The 18,951-nt window shown below is 39.8% G+C and overlaps 2 protein-coding genes across 2 annotated transcripts in view; one reads left to right on the top strand and one right to left on the bottom strand.

The window, feature by feature from the left end:
* XPOT (exportin for tRNA) overlaps positions 1 to 18,951 on the bottom strand; it is a 172,039-nt gene that overhangs the window by 82,987 nt on the left and 70,101 nt on the right. The window lies entirely within an intron of this gene.
* C5H12orf56 (chromosome 5 C12orf56 homolog) overlaps positions 1 to 18,951 on the top strand; it is an 80,574-nt gene that overhangs the window by 21,291 nt on the left and 40,332 nt on the right. The window contains exons 2-3 of the mRNA XM_005902539.2: positions 7,756 to 7,918; positions 14,112 to 14,184. Of these exons, the coding sequence (XP_005902601.2) occupies positions 7,756 to 7,918; positions 14,112 to 14,184 (236 nt within the window). The remainder of the gene's footprint in view (positions 1 to 7,755; positions 7,919 to 14,111; positions 14,185 to 18,951) is intronic.

Below are 18,951 nucleotides of genomic sequence, written 5' to 3'. Positions count from 1 at the left end.
GGTCTTGAAAAAAAGATCTTGATTAATTCTTTTTTTTTTAATTTTTAAATATGAAAGTAAAAAGAGAGACCACCTTCCTTTCTTTAACACTTTGCCCTGTTAATTAAAGTCCAAGTGAATTAATTGTGTATGTCAGAGTCTTGCTCTGTCTATACATTAGTTTTCATAGGATCTGCAACTGAGATTATGATTGTTAGATGAACCAATAAGAGAGAAGAGGGAAGGTGAAAAGTGACGGGTCATTTTGGCACTACCACTATTCACAGTTATTGTTTATCACATCTGTCATCTCCCCCCACCTTTTCCAACACAGATGTATCCCTTTAGCTGTGTGACTGCTATCAGGAATCATTTAACACTTCTGTTCTTATGATGGGGTGTCACAGTGTGCGTAAAAATGGCTTTTTTAAAAAGTGAGGCTACTGTAAACAAATTGTTTTTGTTAATCATATTAGATGTTGTGCTTACTGTTCCACCCCTGCAACCCGAACTCTTTGGTGACAGACTTTTCAGGGAAGAATGCACACATCTGTATTTTATGACTATGAGATGCCAGACTACCAGCTGAAATATTTTTTTAAAAAAGATCAGCAAACAAGATGATTCTTATAAATAAATGAAAATAAATTATATACATATAATTCCATCATCCAGAGATAACCACAGTTAGCCATACATCCAAGAAAATATGGAGTACAATATTACAAACTGATCAATGAATTAACACACATGGAACCATATTCCACATGAAAAGTGAAAGTGTTGGTTGCTCAGTCATGTGTGACTCTTTTGTGACCCCATGGACTCCTCCTGCCAAGCTCCTCTGTCCATGGGATTCTGTAAGCAAGAATAGTGAAGTGGATAGCCATTCCCTTCTCCACGGGATCTTCCTGACCCAGGGATCGAACCCTGGGTCTCCTGCATTGCAGGCAGATTCTTTATAGTCTGAGCCACCATGGAAGCCCTGAGCCACCAGGGAAGCCCATATGCTCCACTTACTGTTTTATAATCTGTTATTTTTTAGTTTCCAGCATATTGTGGACATTTTTTGATGCCAATGAATACAGAAAAAATTTAAATGACTTCTTTGTACACAATGTCACCTTAGTGTATTTAAGCAAGATACCATGTTCTAGAATGACAGAGCTAAGCAAATTCGATGATTACAGAAACTAAAAAAGAGGTCTGACTCTACTTACTTCCAAATGAAGGAATTAGCATAATTTGACTGAAACTCTGACATAATAATGAATCCAGCTGCTTGATTACTTTTTGGATTCCTGCCTTATTTTTAAAAGAAATTCTTCTCTGAGAAAACCCCTACCTCTGACCACTAATAGGGCTGTGCACTTAAACCTTAGTTGTTTTTTTATAAAGTTGGGTTTAGAGACAGAGTAACTTGATTTGTAATTCTAGTTCCACCATTTGTTTACTAGTTTTGTGAACTTAACTCTTTGAATCTTGGATTTTTCCATTGCAAAATGGAGTTAATAATGACTACCTTATAGATTCGCTGCAAGTATTATTATATAAAATGTGTGCTGTTTTTCATGAACTGTAATTATTCAAAAATTATAAATACTTTTTCTCTCCCCAAAACTGCTAGTAAGCAATTTGACTCAGAAATGTTTACATATTTATTTGCATTCAGTCTCTACTTAGGCATGATTTTCATCAAAGTAACACTAAATACACTTGGAATCACAGACTGAAGTCTTAGGGAACACTCCCAATAAAGATTCCAGAAGTATTAGAGAGTTAACTGTAAAAGAGAAAACCATAAAGGAAATATAAATTGTAGGTGAATATTTATCTGATTTTAGGGTATAGAAGGCATTTCTAAGCATAAACAAAGGAAGAAATGAGGACAAAAGTTGATAGATTTACCTCTTAGAAACGCTATGTTTCTGTATGTTTTTAAAAAACACAGCAAAGTTTTCTACAAATAACAGCATTGTAAAATATGTCAAAGACAATGAAACACATAGATAGGTTACCCCCAGCAGAATTTCTACTAATCACCCCTGTCCCCACTTCAAAGTCTTTCCCACCGCCACTATCATAATAATAAAAAAAAAAAAAAAGGTTATTCTTCTTTTTTCAGCCAAGCCCCACAGCTTGTGGGATCTTAGTTTTCCCCAACGATGGACTGAACTCAGCTTCCTGCAGTGAAAGCACCAAGTCCTAACCACTGGATCACCAGGGAATTTCTGAGAAAAGATTCTTTATCACAATAAGACTCTTCAGGCTGGCCAGATTATTTACATAGGTGCAACAAGACGGTTAATTTACCAGATAGGCCTCCTTAAAAATACTTTGCAAATCTAGGGTACTGAACAACTACCACTGCTGTAGATTTAACTTCTATCTGGAAATTCCATAATGAATGCAGGTTAGACTTTTAAAAGCCTGTATTTGCTTTCCCAAAGCTAGGAAATCAAGCTTAAGAAACTCCACCAGATTTCTCCTGCGGTACCAATAAAATTTGAGTAATTTTTGAGATCTTGAAATTTCTTCTGGAGGGTCTTCTTGAGGTTCAAAAATTTTGAGTTTTCTAGTCTGCCAGGGAGTGACTTTCCTAATACCTGTGAGGCTGGTACACCTAGGTACCAGGCCAGTTTTCCTAGGAAGTCTTTGTTAACATTGGTTCCATAGGTACAGCCAAACTTTGGCCCTTAAAATGGCCTGTCATACCTGGTTAAACCAGCATTCTACTTAAATATTACACTTCATGTAAGGCTGTAGTTATACAATCAATGTGTCTGTCAGGTTATATCCTGGTAAACAGGAAAGCAGATCTTTATTCAATCAAGTTAAAAGTTTCTGAATTCTGGGGGAGTCAGTAAAGATCTGATATTTAAACATTTTCAGTTTCCAAAAGTAGAATCTACTAAATTGCTATGTTACATACTGATTATTATTTAAGAAGAAAGAGAAAGAGCTTCCTTTCGTATCCAGAAAAACAGAACATTAAAACAATACTAATAATAGTCCAAAGAAATAATAAAAATAAACTTCCCCTCATCAGTTTCATCTTGTCCTAAACTGTTAATTCTTATTCTGATAAATATTGGGTTGGGAGTCTTATGAAGTCACCTGCTTCTTGATATAATAGAATCCTGGAAATCCTGACTCAGCCCACTGGTACAGTCTTGAGGGTTGACTATGTAATATCAGGTCAGCGTTGAAGTGTTAATACTTTGAAGAATTATATGTCAATTATACCTCAATAAAAATATGTTTAAAAATAGTTTGGAGAACCTGGCTCAATTCTTTTCCCAGGAGGCTCTGAAACTGGCCTTCTTTGTTGAAGACACAAACTCTGATCTTTAGTTTATAGTAGAACTCTCAAGCAAGCATCTCAATAAAACAAAAACTATCTGTAGAAGACAGAGATGTTAAATGATTATGATTAGTTTATTACTCAGACCTTTCAAATAGAAAGTCTGATAAGGCAACTGACAAGAAAATTCATCTCACATACTAGTAAAGTAATGCTCAAAATTCTCCAAGCCATGCTTCAACAATATTTGAACTGTGAACTTCAGATGTTCAAGCTGGTTTTAGAAAAGGCAGAGGAACCAGAGATCAAATTGCCAACATCTGCTGGACCATCAAAAAAGCAAGAGAGTTCCAGAAAAATATCTATTTCTGCTTTATTGACTATGCCAAAGCCTTTGACTGTATGGATCACAAGAAACTGTGGAAAATTCTGAAACAGATGGGAATACCAGACCACCTGACCTGCCTCTTGAGAAATCTGTATGCAGGTCAAGAAGCAACAGTTAGAACTGGACATGGAACAACAGACTGGTTCCAAATAGGAAAAGGAGTATGTCAAGGCTATATACTGTCACCCTGCTTATTTAAATCTTGTCCAACTCTTTGCAACCCCATAGATTGTAGCCTACCAGGCTCCTCTGTCCATGGGATTTTCCAGGCAATAGTACTGGAGTGGATTGCCATTTCCTTCTTCAGGGGATCTTTCCAACCCAGGGCTCGAACCCCGGGTCTCCCACATTGTAGACAGACACTTTACCATCTGAGCCACCAGGGAAGTCCTATATGCAGAGTACATCATGAGAAATGCTGGGCTGAATGAAGCATAAGCTGGAATCAAGATTGCCAGGAAAAATAACAATAACCTCAGATATGCAGATGACACCACCCTTATGGCAGAAAGTGAAGAAGAACTAAAGAGGCTCTTGAGGAAAGTGAAAGAGAAGAGTGGAAAAAGTTGGCTTAAAACTCAACATTCAGAAAACTAAGATCATGGCATCTGGTCCCATCACTTCATGGCAAATAGATGGGGAAACAGTGGAAACGGCGGGGCGGGGGGGGGTGGGGGGGGTGGGGCGTCCAAAATCACTGCAGATAGTGACTGCAGCCATGAAATTAAAAGATGCTTACTCCTTGAAAGGAAAGTTATGATCAACCTAGACAGCATATTAAAAAGCAGAGATATTACTTTATCACAAGGGTCCATCTAGTCAAGGCTATGGTTTTTCCAGTAGTCATATATGGATGTGAGAGTTGGACTCTAAAGAAAGCTGAATGCCGAAGAATTGATGCTTTTGAAGTGTGGTGTTGAAGAAGACTCTTGAGAGTCCCTTGGACTGCAAGGAGATCCAACCAGTCCATCCTAAAAGAGATCAGTCCTGGGTGTTCATTGGAAGGACTGATGTTGAAGCTGAAACTTAAATACTTTGGCCACCTGATGGAAAGAACTGACTCACTGGAAAAGACCCTGATGCTGGGAAAGATTGAAAGCAGGAGGAGAAGGGGATGACAGAGGATGAGATAGTTAGATGGCATCACTGACTCAATGGACATGAGTTTGAGTAAACTCTGGGAGTTGGTGATGGACAGGGAGGCCAGGTGTGCTGCAGTCCATGGGGTCGCAGAGAGTTGGACACAACTGAGCGACTGAACTGAACTGATGATATGCAAAACAAAGATAATAAAGCCATGCCAAAAAACTAGACAAAATGTTTCTAAGGGTAGTGATGAAGCTTGTTTTCAAAGACATCGTAAAAGTTACATCTCATTTGTAAAAATGAATGAATGAACATGATTTTTATATAATGCTTAAATATAGCTAATAACACTGAGATATTATACTAATAAGGCTTTCCTGATGGCTCAGTGGGTAAAAATCCACCTGCAATGCAGGAGACACAGAAGACTCAGGTTCAATCCCTGGGTCAGGAAGATCTGGAGGAGGAAATGGCAACCCACTCCATTATTCTCACCTGGAAAATTCCAGGGACAGAGGAGCCTGGCGGCCTACAGTCCATGAGATCACGAAGAGTCAGATACGACTAAGCACATGGCACACATTATACAAATACAATATAAAGAACTGTTGTTCAGTAGCTAAGTCATGTCCGACTCTTTGTGACCCCATGGACTGCAGAATACCAGGCTTCCCTGTCCTCCATTATCTCCCAGAGTTTGCTCAAGTTCATGTCCACTGAATCAGTGATGCTATCTAACCATCCTCTGCCACCTCTTCTCCTCCTGCCTTCAATCTTTCCCAGCATCAGGGTCTTTTCCAAAGAGTCAGCTCTTCGCATCAGGTGGCCAAAGTATTGCAGCTTCAGCTTCAGCATCAGTCCTTCCAATGAATATGCACAGCTCATTTAAAATATTAGATGTTAAATGTACTTATTTTGGGGCAGAAACATTTTACTTACATAAGTGGTTTTACTTATCTCTACAAGCCATGAGAACAGAGTTCTTTTAAGAATTACTAATGTAGGGGCTTCCCTGGTGGTCCAGTGGTTAAGAATCTGCCTTGCAATGCACGGGACAAGGGTTTGATCCCTGGTTGGAGAAGATCCCACATGCCTTGAGCAACTAAGTCACAACTCCTGAGCCTGAGAACTGAAACTACTGAAGCCCAAGCTCCCCAACAAAGAGAGGCCACTACAGTGAGAAGCCCACTAGTCACAACTAGAGAAAGCCTGGGCACAGCAAGGAAGATCCAGCCAAGGCAAAAATAATACATTTAAAAATTAAAAACAAAAAGTATTACTAATTAGCACATTCCTGGTGGTCCAATGGCTAAGACTCTGCACTCCCATATCAGGCAGCTCGGATTTGATCCGGGGTCAGGGAGCCTGGTGGGCTTCGGTCTGTAGGGTCGCACAGAGTCGGACATGACTGAAGTGACTTAGCAACAGCAGCAGCAGATATAGAAAGAGCTAATAGTTTCAGATCAGTAAAGTTAGAAAACAAATTCACACTGGTGCAGATATCCAATAGCTGTTCTTTGTATCAGATGGCAATGATCAATTCTATTCCACTGGACACAAACAATCCGTATCATTATGAACAAAAATCATTTGAATTATTATCAGTTTTTTACAACTTACAGTTTTAAAATAGCTTAAAGATGATAAAAGATGAACACCTAGGTAATCTTTTTTGCCTATTTCAAAGCATTTCATAATTTATCTTGACTAAAGCAAGGGAAAAATATTCAGAATATGGTTACACAAATCATAAAATTTAGCTATTTATGTGTAACATTCTAATTTTATAAACTTTGCAGGTTCCAAAATAAAGGCATTTCTGAGGACTCTTGTGCAGAATTCCTTTATTAACTATAAAACTTTGTATCAACTAAAGCACATTCTCCACTAGGCCTTGTTTCATTAGCCTGATTTGAATTACCCTACATATTTGAAAATAATTTAAGTAGGTCCTGACAGTTTTTCATTCCATCTTCCTATCTTTGGTTACTCTGTATCAGAATTAAGATTTTTAATTATTATCATTAATCTCCTTCTTATATTTGTGAAAAGAAAATGATGGAACTAAACAATCACAGGAAACATTTTTACCCAAATTCTAAGCACCTGTAAAAAGTACAGAGCAATCCCTCCTGACATTTGAATTAATAGTTTTAAGTATGTGTCAGGTGATTCTCCTTTGGAGAAGGAAATGGCTACCCACTCCAGTATTCTTGCCTGGAGAATCCCATGGACAGAGGAGCCTGACAGGCTACAGTCCATAGCGTCACAAAGAGTCCGACACGACTGAAGCTTTTAGCACACAGGTACACACAGGTGATTCCCTTTACTCTTAGCTTTTCAATCATGTGCTATTGCTGCCTATCTGTCATAAAAAGGGAAGTAGATTACCTGTGGCGGATTCATTTTGATATTTGGCAAAACTAATACAATTATGTAAAGTTTAAAATTAAATTAAAAAAAAAATAAATAAAGATCTAAAAGTCCTAAATATTTATTGAGATTTTCTCCTTTTCAGCCAAGAATAGAAAACAAGCACTTTAGAGAGAAGAAAAAGCTATGTAGAAGTAGGAAACTTCCAATAGTTTAAACCTTGACATTTGTATTCACAGAATCTTTGTAGACTGTTCTCTACAAATGGCTATTGTCCTCTGCAGAGAAAAATCCTAGTCTAAACCCAATTAATTATACATTTTAAGGCCTTTAAAATTCTTTAAAAAATTTTAAAATGGAAGTGGTAGGGTATATTTTAACAAATAAAGACACTTATTATTTATTAGTTTCTTAGGTTTTGTTGCTGAGCACATTTTTAGTAAAGAATAAAACGAATAGAGGAGGAATTGGGAAACCTAACAATAAGAGGAAAGATTTCCCAGGGAAAAAAATAAGAAGAAAGAATGCAGTTTAAAATTGCCATAAGCTTTGGGGGATTTATTATCCCAGAAAAGATGAGCAGTTGTATTTGTCTTTAATTAGCTCTATTCATTTTGTTTTTCAGATTGATGATTACCCAGAATTTCTAAGTCCACCAGATAGAGAAACCAACCAACACATTCGTATCATTTATTATTCAACTATTTTAAAAAAAGAGTGTGAAAAATCAAAAGGTGTCAGGAAATTCTTATTTCCATTTCATCATGCCAATGCTAACAACAAAAAAGGTATGTAATATATTTCTTTAGGTGACATAAGAAAAGATACATTTCTATAGGAGATAAAAAGATAATGTTCTTTTTTCCTTCCCAGCTTTACTTAAGTATGATTGACAAATACAAATCTATGTATTGATATTTAAGGTGTACAGTGTGACGTTTTGAAATATGTATATCAAAGTCATCACTGTGAAGTGGCCACCACAGTCAGGCTAATTAAGATATCCATCACCACACACAGTTACTTTTTTGTTTGCTTTTTTTTTTAAAAAAAACACTTGAGATCTACTCTCTTTGCAGATTTCAAATATACAGCATGTTGTTGTTAACTACAGTCACCATGGTATACATTTCAGTCTCCAGGACTTATTTATAACTGAAATTCTGTAACCTTTGATGCACACCTACCTTTTTCCCTTACCTCCACTTCCAAGTCCCACAAGAGTAACCACCATTATACTGTTACTGTGAGTTCCTTGTTTAGATTCCACGCAAGTGAGATTATACAGTATTTACAGGTTCTGTGCCTGGCTTACTCGTACAATGTCTTCCAGGTTCATCCATGTTGTTGCAAATGGCAGAATTTCCTTCGTTTTAGAAGCTGGACAATACTACATTGTGTGTGTATATGTATACATATATACACATACATATATACATACACAGGCTTCCCAGGTGGCACACTGGTAAAGAATCCACCTGCCGATGCAGGAGATGCAAGAAACACAAGTTTGATCCCTGAGTCAGGAAGATCCCCTGGAGTATGAAAGGGCAACCTGCCTCTGTATTCTTGCCTGGAAAATTCCATGGTCAGAGGAGCCTGGAGGGCTACCATCCATGGGGTCACAGAGTCAGACAGGACTGAGCAACTAAGCACGCACGCACGCGTGCGCACACACACACACACTACATTTTCTTTATCCATTCATCTATTGCCAGACACTTAGGGTGTTTACCATTCTTGACTGTGTGTGCTCATTTGCTAAGTCATGTCCAACTTTTTGTGACCCCGTGGACTGTGGTTCGACAGGCTCCTTTGTCCATAGATTCCCCAGGCAAGAATACTGGAGTGGGTTGCTACTTCTTTCTCTGGGGGTACTCACCAACCCAGGGACTGAACCCACACCTCTTGCATCTCCTGCATTGGCAGACAGTTTCTTTACCACTGAGCCACCTGGGAAGCCCCATTACACAATTCTTGATTACTCTAAGTAATTCTGCTATGAACATGGGAGTGCAGATATCTCTTTGAGACAGTGATTTTATTTCCTTCAGATATATACCCAGGAGTGGGATGGCTTTTAATTTTTGGGGGCACTTCCATACCATTTTCCAGAATAGCTGTACTAACTTACATTCCCTCCCAACAGTGCATGAAGGTTCTCTTTTTTTTGCATCCTTGCTAACACGTGTTATCTTTTGACCTTTTGATGAGTCATCCTAGCAGGTGTGAGGTGACAGCACACTGTGGTTTTGACTTGCTTTTCCCTATGATTAACGATGTTGAGAAGATTCGGCTCTTCACACTGAGGATAAGCTGGCTATCCATGATCAGCAGCATAGTGCCTGGGCCTAGTTTGCCATGAGTAGAAAGGAAGGAAAGAAATGTATGGAAGAAAGAAAGGGAGGAAGGAAAATAAAAGAAGAAAGAAAAAAAGAGAGGAAAGTGTTTTCACTAAATATTGGTTTAAAAAAACAATGAGTTAGACTCTGAATTCCCTTTGGTCAGTGCTTGTTTGATTTTAGTAACCTTATCAACAATCAGAGATTTTAATGAAAAAACCTGGTGAAGAAGTGCAGGGGGTAACCAGAAAGATTGTGAGGGGGTAACCAGAAAGATTGTGAACACCTGGCTTTAGGAAAACTCCTTATAGTCATCTCTCTGAACCCTGGGCCTCTTACCAGCAAGGGAGTCACCAGCCCTGCCCTGATAATTGTGGTTTATTAACAGCATTCACCGGAGAAGGAAATGGCAACCCACTCCAGTGTTCTTGCCTGGAGAATCCCAGGGACGGGGGAGCCTGGTGGGTTGCCATCTATGGGGTCGCACAGAGTCGGACACGACTGAAGTGACTTAGCAGTAGCAGCAGCAACAGCATTCACTCTTCATTCAAAAATATTGGTTGGAAATCTGTTCCCAAGAGTGATTCACATCTAGATTAAAAACATGAAAAGTCACCTTTAGATCTTGTTTTTAGGGAGCTCAGTGTGTGATTTTCCAGTTGTGCCTAAGGAGATCCAGATGATCTAGAGAAAGGGAGGTGGGGAGTCCGGACTCCTGGCAGCCTGTTTCTAGGTTTCACGCTTTGGGCCCTTCCCAAACATTTCTCATGGAGAAGTTTTAAAAATTCAAGGGTGACTGGATAAAAATAGATTATATAGTTCAGCATGGCACTGCTTACTTTCTTGGTCTTATTTTGTGCATGAAAAATACACATATATATGTATTTGATATATGTATATGAAATGTACATGTATACAAAGGAGTCCTTTAAAGTATCCATCCCTATAATTGGGAGCTGGTGAAAAGCAGAAAAAAAGGCATAGACTTGGGACTCAGCTAAGCCAGATTTGCATACTGGTTCTCACCTTTCCCAGCTGTATGACTGTCTGCAAGTCACTCAACTTTTTTGTGAGCCTCAGCGTCCTTGTCTCTGTTACTAGCGTCACAAGGTCATTGCATTATGTGAAATCATGTGGCCAGGGCTGGGCACACAGCAGGAAAGTAAGCAGCTATGAAGACTGCATGCTTAGCATGGAGAGAGAAAGAAAGAATGAGATCCACGGTGGCTCACTGGATAGGCCCTTCCACCTCTGGCATCTAGCCAATGTAGACAGACCAACCAGTACCAGCCTGTTCACTCTTCACTGGACTCCACTCAAAATCAGGGTCAACCTTTTGGAGTACTGAAGAGCTACTGAGTGTGAGAAAAATGTCTAGTGTTTGTACACTGTCCTGGATAAGGACCTTACCACATCGACACTCTAGAGCATGGCGGCTGTTTTTAAAAGCTGCTCTAATTAGCAAACTTGTTAAATCCCTGGTTGCTCACCAGGTCTCCTGTCACACTAATTAGGATATCTAACTGGTGTTGGTTGCCTTAAATGCATATTTATCCTTGTCCACAAGCATAATTATTCTTGGCTTCTTTCCCTTAACACGTATAAGAAGATGAAAACATGCATTAAAGAAACCAATTATAGGTAGAAGTTTTATGAAATTTAAATTCCTAGAAACTTTGCAAATGATGTTAAAAACAGTGAAGAGTCTTTTAAAACGTATCCTTTGTTCACACACACATTCATGGAATGACACCTCTCCCCTCCTCTCCTTTATTTTCATTTCCAAAGGTACCATCTGACACTTTGGCAAAGGGATTTTCAAAAACAGGAAATGATTGCTGTTTCAAGGAGTCATACGTAGCATACATTGGAGGATAAAAAACATGCCCCCTTTCCAGCAAGTCAGCACTGATGTGCTCAGATTCCTCTTGGCCTCCAAGCTGCTTATTCCTGGGTTAGGTATTGCTCTGTGCACAGGACCCCAGTGGTTCACCTCCTGGACATTCTGTAATATGTACTTCTGAAGCAAGAGATACGCTCAAACCTATCTAAGCGTCTATTTGACGGTAGTCATTACTAGAGTCCTTCATGTTAATAATGATGATGCCATGCCTAGAGAAGCCACTCACATTAATTACTGAGTATTTAAATAAAGATAATTATTAGAACTCCAAATCTCTTGGGTGAAAGCCTAGGGAATATTTGTGTCATGTGGTAAAGGTGCTCCCACTCCAATCAAGTAGATCATCTTAACAAAGGAGGCTCAAAATTTCAGATCATTTTTAATATAAATACTGAGTCTAATTACCATATTTTAAAGCAGGATTTCTAATTAGGCCCAACTTTTCTGGAGCTACAAAGAGGCTTTTCTCTATAGTACACATGTAATCCTGTATGGGCCACAGTTAGCACTCTGAATTGCACATTTTATGGCAACCCACTCCAGTATTCTTGCCTGGAGAATCCCATGGATAGAGGAGCCTGCGGACTACAGTTTATAGGGTTGCAAAGAGTCAGACACAACTGAAGCGACTTAGTATGCGCGCACAGATGAAGGGCATGATTAGTAAACTCTGAATGAACAACCTTGGTGACAGCAGAGTGCCAGTGGTGAGCTGTATTAACAGTACGAGCTCTAGAATGAATGGGGTTATCAATGCCCATTAGTTTCAGGTACATTCTAGAATAGCGCTATCCAATAGAACTTTCTGCAATGATGGAATTGTTCCATATCTAGTCTCATTATGTCTAAACGGTATCCATCAGCTACCTGTGGCTGTTGAGGACCTCAGATGACTAGTGCTACTAACTGAATTTTAGTTAATTTTAATGTTAATAGCCACAGGTAGCTCATGGCTACCAAATTGATCACTGCAGTTCTAGAATCATGGAAAAGACCTTAAAGGTTTTAGTGGCATATTTTGAAACACTGGCATAAAGTGAGGTAGACTAATCCCCAAACCAGAACAAGACACAATAATTTAATGAAACAAAAACAGAATCAAAGTTTTTTATATGTCTGTGCATATGTATACATGTGTATGTGCATAATTTTTATTTTAAACCTAAAACCTAGATGTTTTTTAAAACTAGTGATGTGGGGTAAAGCCAAAACAACAAGACACTGATGAGTCTCTTAGGTTAAATGGATAACTTTTTAAAAGAAAAATTTTGGGCTGCTCCATGCAGCTCGTGGGATAAAAGTTCCCCGACCAGGAATGGAACCCATGCCCACTGCATTGGGAGCGCAGACTCCTAGCCACTGGACTGCCAGGGAAGTCTCTGGATAATTTTTATCAATACATAAGCTTGTCAGTCTTCCCCAGAGAAATAAGATTTGACAAATATAATCAAACCTCCTACAGGCAAAACAGCAGGTTCATTCTTTTTGGCATGTTGCTTCTGAAAGTATTCCTCAGCTGACCAGCACCATGTACCATCAGACACACACTGTGCCGAACTGGCTGAAGGACTTCCTACCTAAGCTACTGAAGAAGATTGAAGACTGCTGGTGCACACGAGATAACACAGGGGCAGATCTCTCTATTATCTGTATTCAGGCTCTCTTGTCATTATTGCCAGTATAGCCCTGCCAGGTTCCAATCACTGGCATCCAGGAGACCAGACATCCCACCAAGTGCTGAAACACAACTCTAGCCATACTTCATTTCTCAGTGGAGAACAGATGATCCTAAGCTTAGCCACTCCATTGTTACAAATTAAAAAGCTAATATAGAGAGGCAGGGACACTGACACTAAAGTTTTGTCACAACCTTTTCGTGTCCTCATACACAAAAAGACAAAGTTCAAGTTTGGTTGGTGAACTTGGATGAAATCAGGCTTAAGAGATGACTTGAAGCTAGCTAGGTACAGGCTGACTGTGGGTAGTATCAGCTTCTCAGTGAAGCAGCCCCGGCACTCTTTCCCCTCCAGCATGCCGGCAGTGCTGTACTCTGTGTTTCCGTTTCTCCAAGCTGCCTGTTTCGTGGCTTGGGTACTGCCCAGGAAAGGAGTTTGTACATATGACTCCTGTGGTTCACCTCCTAGACATCCTGTAATATGTGGTCCTGAAGAAGAGATAAGCTCAAACTTGTCTGACCCCTAGGCCACAGGTGTTCTACTAATATGTTCTACTTAATTCTAACAAAAACCAAAGGTGTTATTTGTATCACATTTAGTATTGAATTTGTGAAATGCCTACCATTTCAAGCGCCTGTGATGACTGGGGTCCTAAACACTTACGTATTAGTAAAGGTTATTAGCTTGCAAGTACAAACAATTTGATTCTGCCTTAATGCCAAAGAGAATTTATTGAAAAGATTTTGGAGCCTCTTAGGGAATCCAAAGGGGGAAGAGAAGAGCCAAATAGTGGAAGAAACCTGGGGGCCTGCTCCAGGGACTGAAGAGCCTGTGAGGAACCTTCCTCTAGGGTTCAGGCAGCCCAAGTGCCACAACTACTGAGCCTGAGCAACAACTAGAGTCCGTGCGCTGCAGTGAAAGATCCTGCATGAGACAACTAAGACTCAACGCAGCTAAATAAATAAATGCAAGAGTCATCAAATCAGTACCTGTAACTATAGCTTCTTTATAAGCTCAAACTATGTAATTAATGACCAATTAACTTTTCTTTTTTCCTTAGTCAAAGAAGAGAATAATGGGCCTATCTTTTGGAGAGGCAAAAAGTCTAACAGTCTGAATGAATCCATTTTCAGGTGAGATCGTTGGTTTATGTTTTTAACTTGCTGACCAAAATTTATTTTACATTTCAATTGGCTTTTTAAAGTGCTTTTACTCTACTAAAATCTTCGAATTGAGTTCTGTTTATCTCATATATATAATTATGAAGGTATTTGGGGAGGCTTTCTTCTAAATTCAAATCCAGTTAGTTATAAACTATAAATTTTCCCATTTCAATGGACTATACAGTGTCTCAATATAAGTAAATGATTAAAATCAAATTCGAAAACACTTACTGAACTCTGATTCTGTGTAGTAGGAAGCTGGTCCCTGTAATAGATACAACAATGAGTAAGATATAGTTCCTACCCTTGAGAAGCTGATTCTAACCAGGACATATGATATTTGCATAAATGAAGATACTGCAAAGTATGCATGCTAAGTGTCCTCAATGAGTTTGAGCAAATTGTCAGAGAGATTTAATAAGGAGAAAGGTTTTATTCAGTTTGGGGGAGGAGTCAAGATGTCAGATGACAGGTGTTGAAGGAATCATGGTGATCCAGATATTGCAGTTGTGGGAATGGTAGAAGCTACGATAGAGGCAGGGGAAACATGGAACATGTGTAAATTTAAAAAGGAGTTTCCTAAGCTGCACAACTCAAAGTATGGTTCTATTACACACTTTAAGTATCTAGACACTAGAAAGAGGAGGGGAGCATAGGATTCTAAGAGCTCTGATTCAGGGGATGACAGGCAGGGGGAAAATTAAGGTGTGTTGGGGCCCTGAAAGTCAGGTATGACAGGGGGAGGATAGCCAGGTTAGGAAAACATTGTAAAATGGTGCAAAGAAAAAGTGAACTTGTATTTGGGAAGTACGCACAGACCCATGGTGCACCATGCTGTGTAGTAACTCAGGATACTGGGCAGGGTCCTTTTCCCACTGTACTTACTTTCATACTCACCTTCTCTCCTTGCACAATGATGTACAAAGGTCTTCTAAACCTAAATGTCACTATTATAACTTTTTTTCCTCACCAAAAGAAAAAGAATTGGTTTAGGAAGCCTGGCTTGTGTCAGATAGGCTTAGAGGAGCATGATTTGATATAAATCCATGTGATCAGAAGCCATGTTTCAAGGGGTTGCAATTCCATTGTTACCCTGAGCACCATAAGTTACTAGATTCTTGGAGGAGCGGTCTCTGCCTTCCTGTCTCAAGGCACTAAGTGATGTTTCTAACATGGCTTGCGTAAATGGAAGTATTGAGGGAGGGGCCGTGCCAGTGGATAGCCCCACATGCTCTCAAGTTCAACATTCCTTATTTCACATTTGGTGTACAGTGCCCTAATTTTTCTAGACCACTCTCTGATAGCCTCATTGTTTTCTTCCAGTTTAGAAAAATAAAAGAGATGTATAAGTAATGTATGCAGTAGGTGTTGTAGTTGTAGGTTATCTCGGAGGTTAGAACTCTGTTAAAAGTGGCTGACGTCCAACATAGGTTAAAAGGGGAATTTAGGCAATATTGGAATTAGAGGGCAATGCATTTTATTCAACATTCATTCAGTAGATATATATAGATATAAATGTAGATCCATCTATCTTACCTGTTAAATCCGGTATATTCTATTTGTTGGGCTCTGTGATTGATTTCAGATGTACAACAGTGAGAAAAATCAGCAAAAGTTAGAAACCACACCACAGGAATGTAGGAATGGTAAGCATGAAGGTGGATGAGGCATACCTGGAACTGGGGACTTGAGTGCCACAGAACTTTGTCTCTGTGTCCTTGGATGTTTGTGGATCAGCTTCATTTTCTTTCACTGAATAACATGTCCTCTCTGGGACAGCAAAGTCAACAGCTGTCTTAAATTCACTTTTTATTGCTCCCACCACTACATGGTGGCTAACTCACATACTTTCTTGCACCAAATTAAAAAATCCTGGGACCTCCCTGGTGGTCCAGTGGTTAAGAATCCTCCTGCCAGTGCAGGGGACACAGGTTTGATCCCTGGTCTGAGAACTAAGATCCCACATGCCACGGGGCAACTAGGCCTGTGTGCCAGAACTACTGAAGCCCATGTGCCCTAAAGCCTGTGCTCTGCAACAACAGAAACCACAGCAACGAGAAGCCCGCATGCCTCCATTAGAGAAAGCCCACGCACAGCAACGAAGAGCCTGAGAGTTTTAGAAGAGCTGAAGACCCACCACAACCAAAAAAAAAAAAAAACATCCTGGGAAGTCTCTGATTCCTAGCTTGAATAAATGATTCACTGCTAAAAATATCTACCATAACCAAGAGGTTTAAAAACATGGCAGCTTCTGTGTGCTCCGTGTGTGGAGGAGAGGAGTGAATATAGGTCGGGGTGGGAGAGTTAGGTCTGCTATCCATAGTTTTCTAGGACTACCATCTTCGTAATTAAACATTTGAGTCAGAAGTGTAAACAAAAGGCAGGCTATGATAAACACTAATTAGAGGGCTGAAGGATGTTATCGTGTAGAGGGCTTTGAAACACCTCTGTGGTATAAAGTTTTAGGCCTAATTATGAGAAGCTGCAGGTCGTAAGAAGGAAGCAGTTATCTTGGGACATCAGACTTACATAAATATGATTACTTTTCAAGGTAATAGTAAACAACAGACCTTTTAACACCTGAGGGATGGAAAACAGACTAGTGATGATCTCTGATAATGAGATTCAGTACTTCGGTTCCTCTATCTTTAGTATAGCTCTTCATTAGTGCATAGTTCCGTGTACTCAAACATTTTACAGGAGAAAAGCAAGCAGATGTCTCCTCAAAATGCTCCTTGAGGAAAAGTTTATTGTGACCTACTTAAGAGTCCCCTAACGCTGGCAGGGAAAAGACTGCCTATTGCTTGCACATATAAAAGGAAAACATAGAGATCAACGGAACATTTTTACAGAGCTGGCACAGAGTCAGATTTACATAAATTCAACTGAGTTCACCCTGAATAATCCAAAAGGAGCAGAGTGACAATGCTTAGCCCTCAGTCTAGATCTGCTCAGCTTATACCCACTAGGGTGGGTTTTGATCTAAGTTTACATCTGTTTATAGCCTCTACTGATATCTAGCTAATAGGGCATGGCAAGTAGGGTGAACTGAAGAAACCGGTCTGTTTAATAAACAGAATTCACCCGGGTTCAATCCCTGCGTTGGGAAGATCCCCTGGAGAAGGAAATCGCAACCCACTCCAGTAGTTTTGCCTGGAGAATCCCATGGACAGAGGCCTGGCAGGCCATGGGGTTGCAAGAGTCAGACGTGACTGAGTGACTAAACCGCCACCACATGACAGAGGTGACCACCTTGGCACCCTTATGATATGAGAATGTGTTGCACTTAATATCATTAGCAAAATAGAAGGGAAAAAAACAATGAAGAAGTTGAACCTTATATTTTTCTCTAAGAAGAAACATTTCTTGGCAGAAACTAGAAAAAGGGAGCTGTGTTATTCTTTTCTGCATAGTAGAGAAAATCATGCAGGCTCAGTAGTCACACTGGATGACCTCAAGTCTGGACTGTGTCTTGGACTATTTCACCTTCCCAGGGCTTCACTCCTCATCGTAGGATGGGGCTCACAATGGTACCTGTCCCACGGGGATGATACATAAAGAACTAAATCACGTACGGTTGACCCTTGAACAACACAGGTTTGAACTTTGCGGGTTCATTTATATGCATATTTCTTTAATAGGTACGTACTACAGTCCTACACAATCCTCAGATATGGAACCTTGGATACAGAGGGGTGACTCTAAAGTGTTATGTGTTCATTTCCAACTATGCAGAGGGTCAGCGCCCCAACCTCATGTTGTTCAAGGGTCAACTGTACATGTGAAGTGCTTGAACTGTGTGTGACACTTAGTAAATCCCTATTAAACTTAGCTCTGTTGTTATTGCTAATTATCTGCAAGTCAGTCACTAAACAATAACCTATTCGGCATCCTCAGAATCCTTGATCAAGTCTTGGAACAGAATAACTTCCCTCTTTTCTACTCCCACTAATAATATAGTATTTAAAGAATAAAAATGCTATTGTGTGGGCTTCCCGGATGGCTCGGTGGTAAAGAATCTGTCTGCCAGTTCAGGAGATGAGTTCAATCCCTGGTCCAGGAAGACCCCACATGCTGAGAAGCAACTAAGTTGGTGTGCCACAACTACCGAGCCTGTGCTCTAGAGCCCAGGAGCTGCAACTACTGTGCCCACGTGCCCCAACTACTGAAGCCTGTGCACCTGGAGCTCGTGGTCCACAATAGGAGCAGCTGCCACAAGGAGAAGCCTGTATACTACAACTGGAATGGAGCCCCTGGTTGCCCCGTCTAGAGAAAAGCTCACGCAGCAATGAAGACCCAGCACAGCCAAAATTAAAATAAGTACTTTCTTTAAAAGCTAATAAAAATGCTATTGTGCAATAATTTGGCATGTGTGCGTGCTAAGATGCTTCAGGCATGTCTGACTCTTTTTGACCCTATGGACTGTAGCCTGCCAGGCAACTCTGTCCTTGGGACTCTCCAGGCAAGAATATTGGAGTAGGTTGCCATAAAATGTACTATTCAGAGTGCTAACTGTGTTGAATATTATGTTATATGACTCTGGGTCACATGATGCGTTTGGTACTGGTCTCTGCCAGCCTCTTGATTACACTTAAATACTGATAACTGCTTTCCAGTTTTGAATTATTTTACATAAAATTGCTTATATCTCACCAATTCTGCTTTAGTAGAGCCTTCATGGGGAATTTTTTAATTCAGGAGAGCTGAAATTCTACATCTTAAGATCTAGGCTTATAT

The sequence above is a fragment of the Bos mutus genome, chromosome 5 (assembly GCF_027580195.1).
Source record: "Bos mutus isolate GX-2022 chromosome 5, NWIPB_WYAK_1.1, whole genome shotgun sequence".
NCBI lineage: Eukaryota > Metazoa > Chordata > Mammalia > Artiodactyla > Bovidae > Bos > Bos mutus.
Note: the sequence above shows the minus strand (reverse complement) of the source record. Positions and strands in the feature narration are given on the sequence as shown.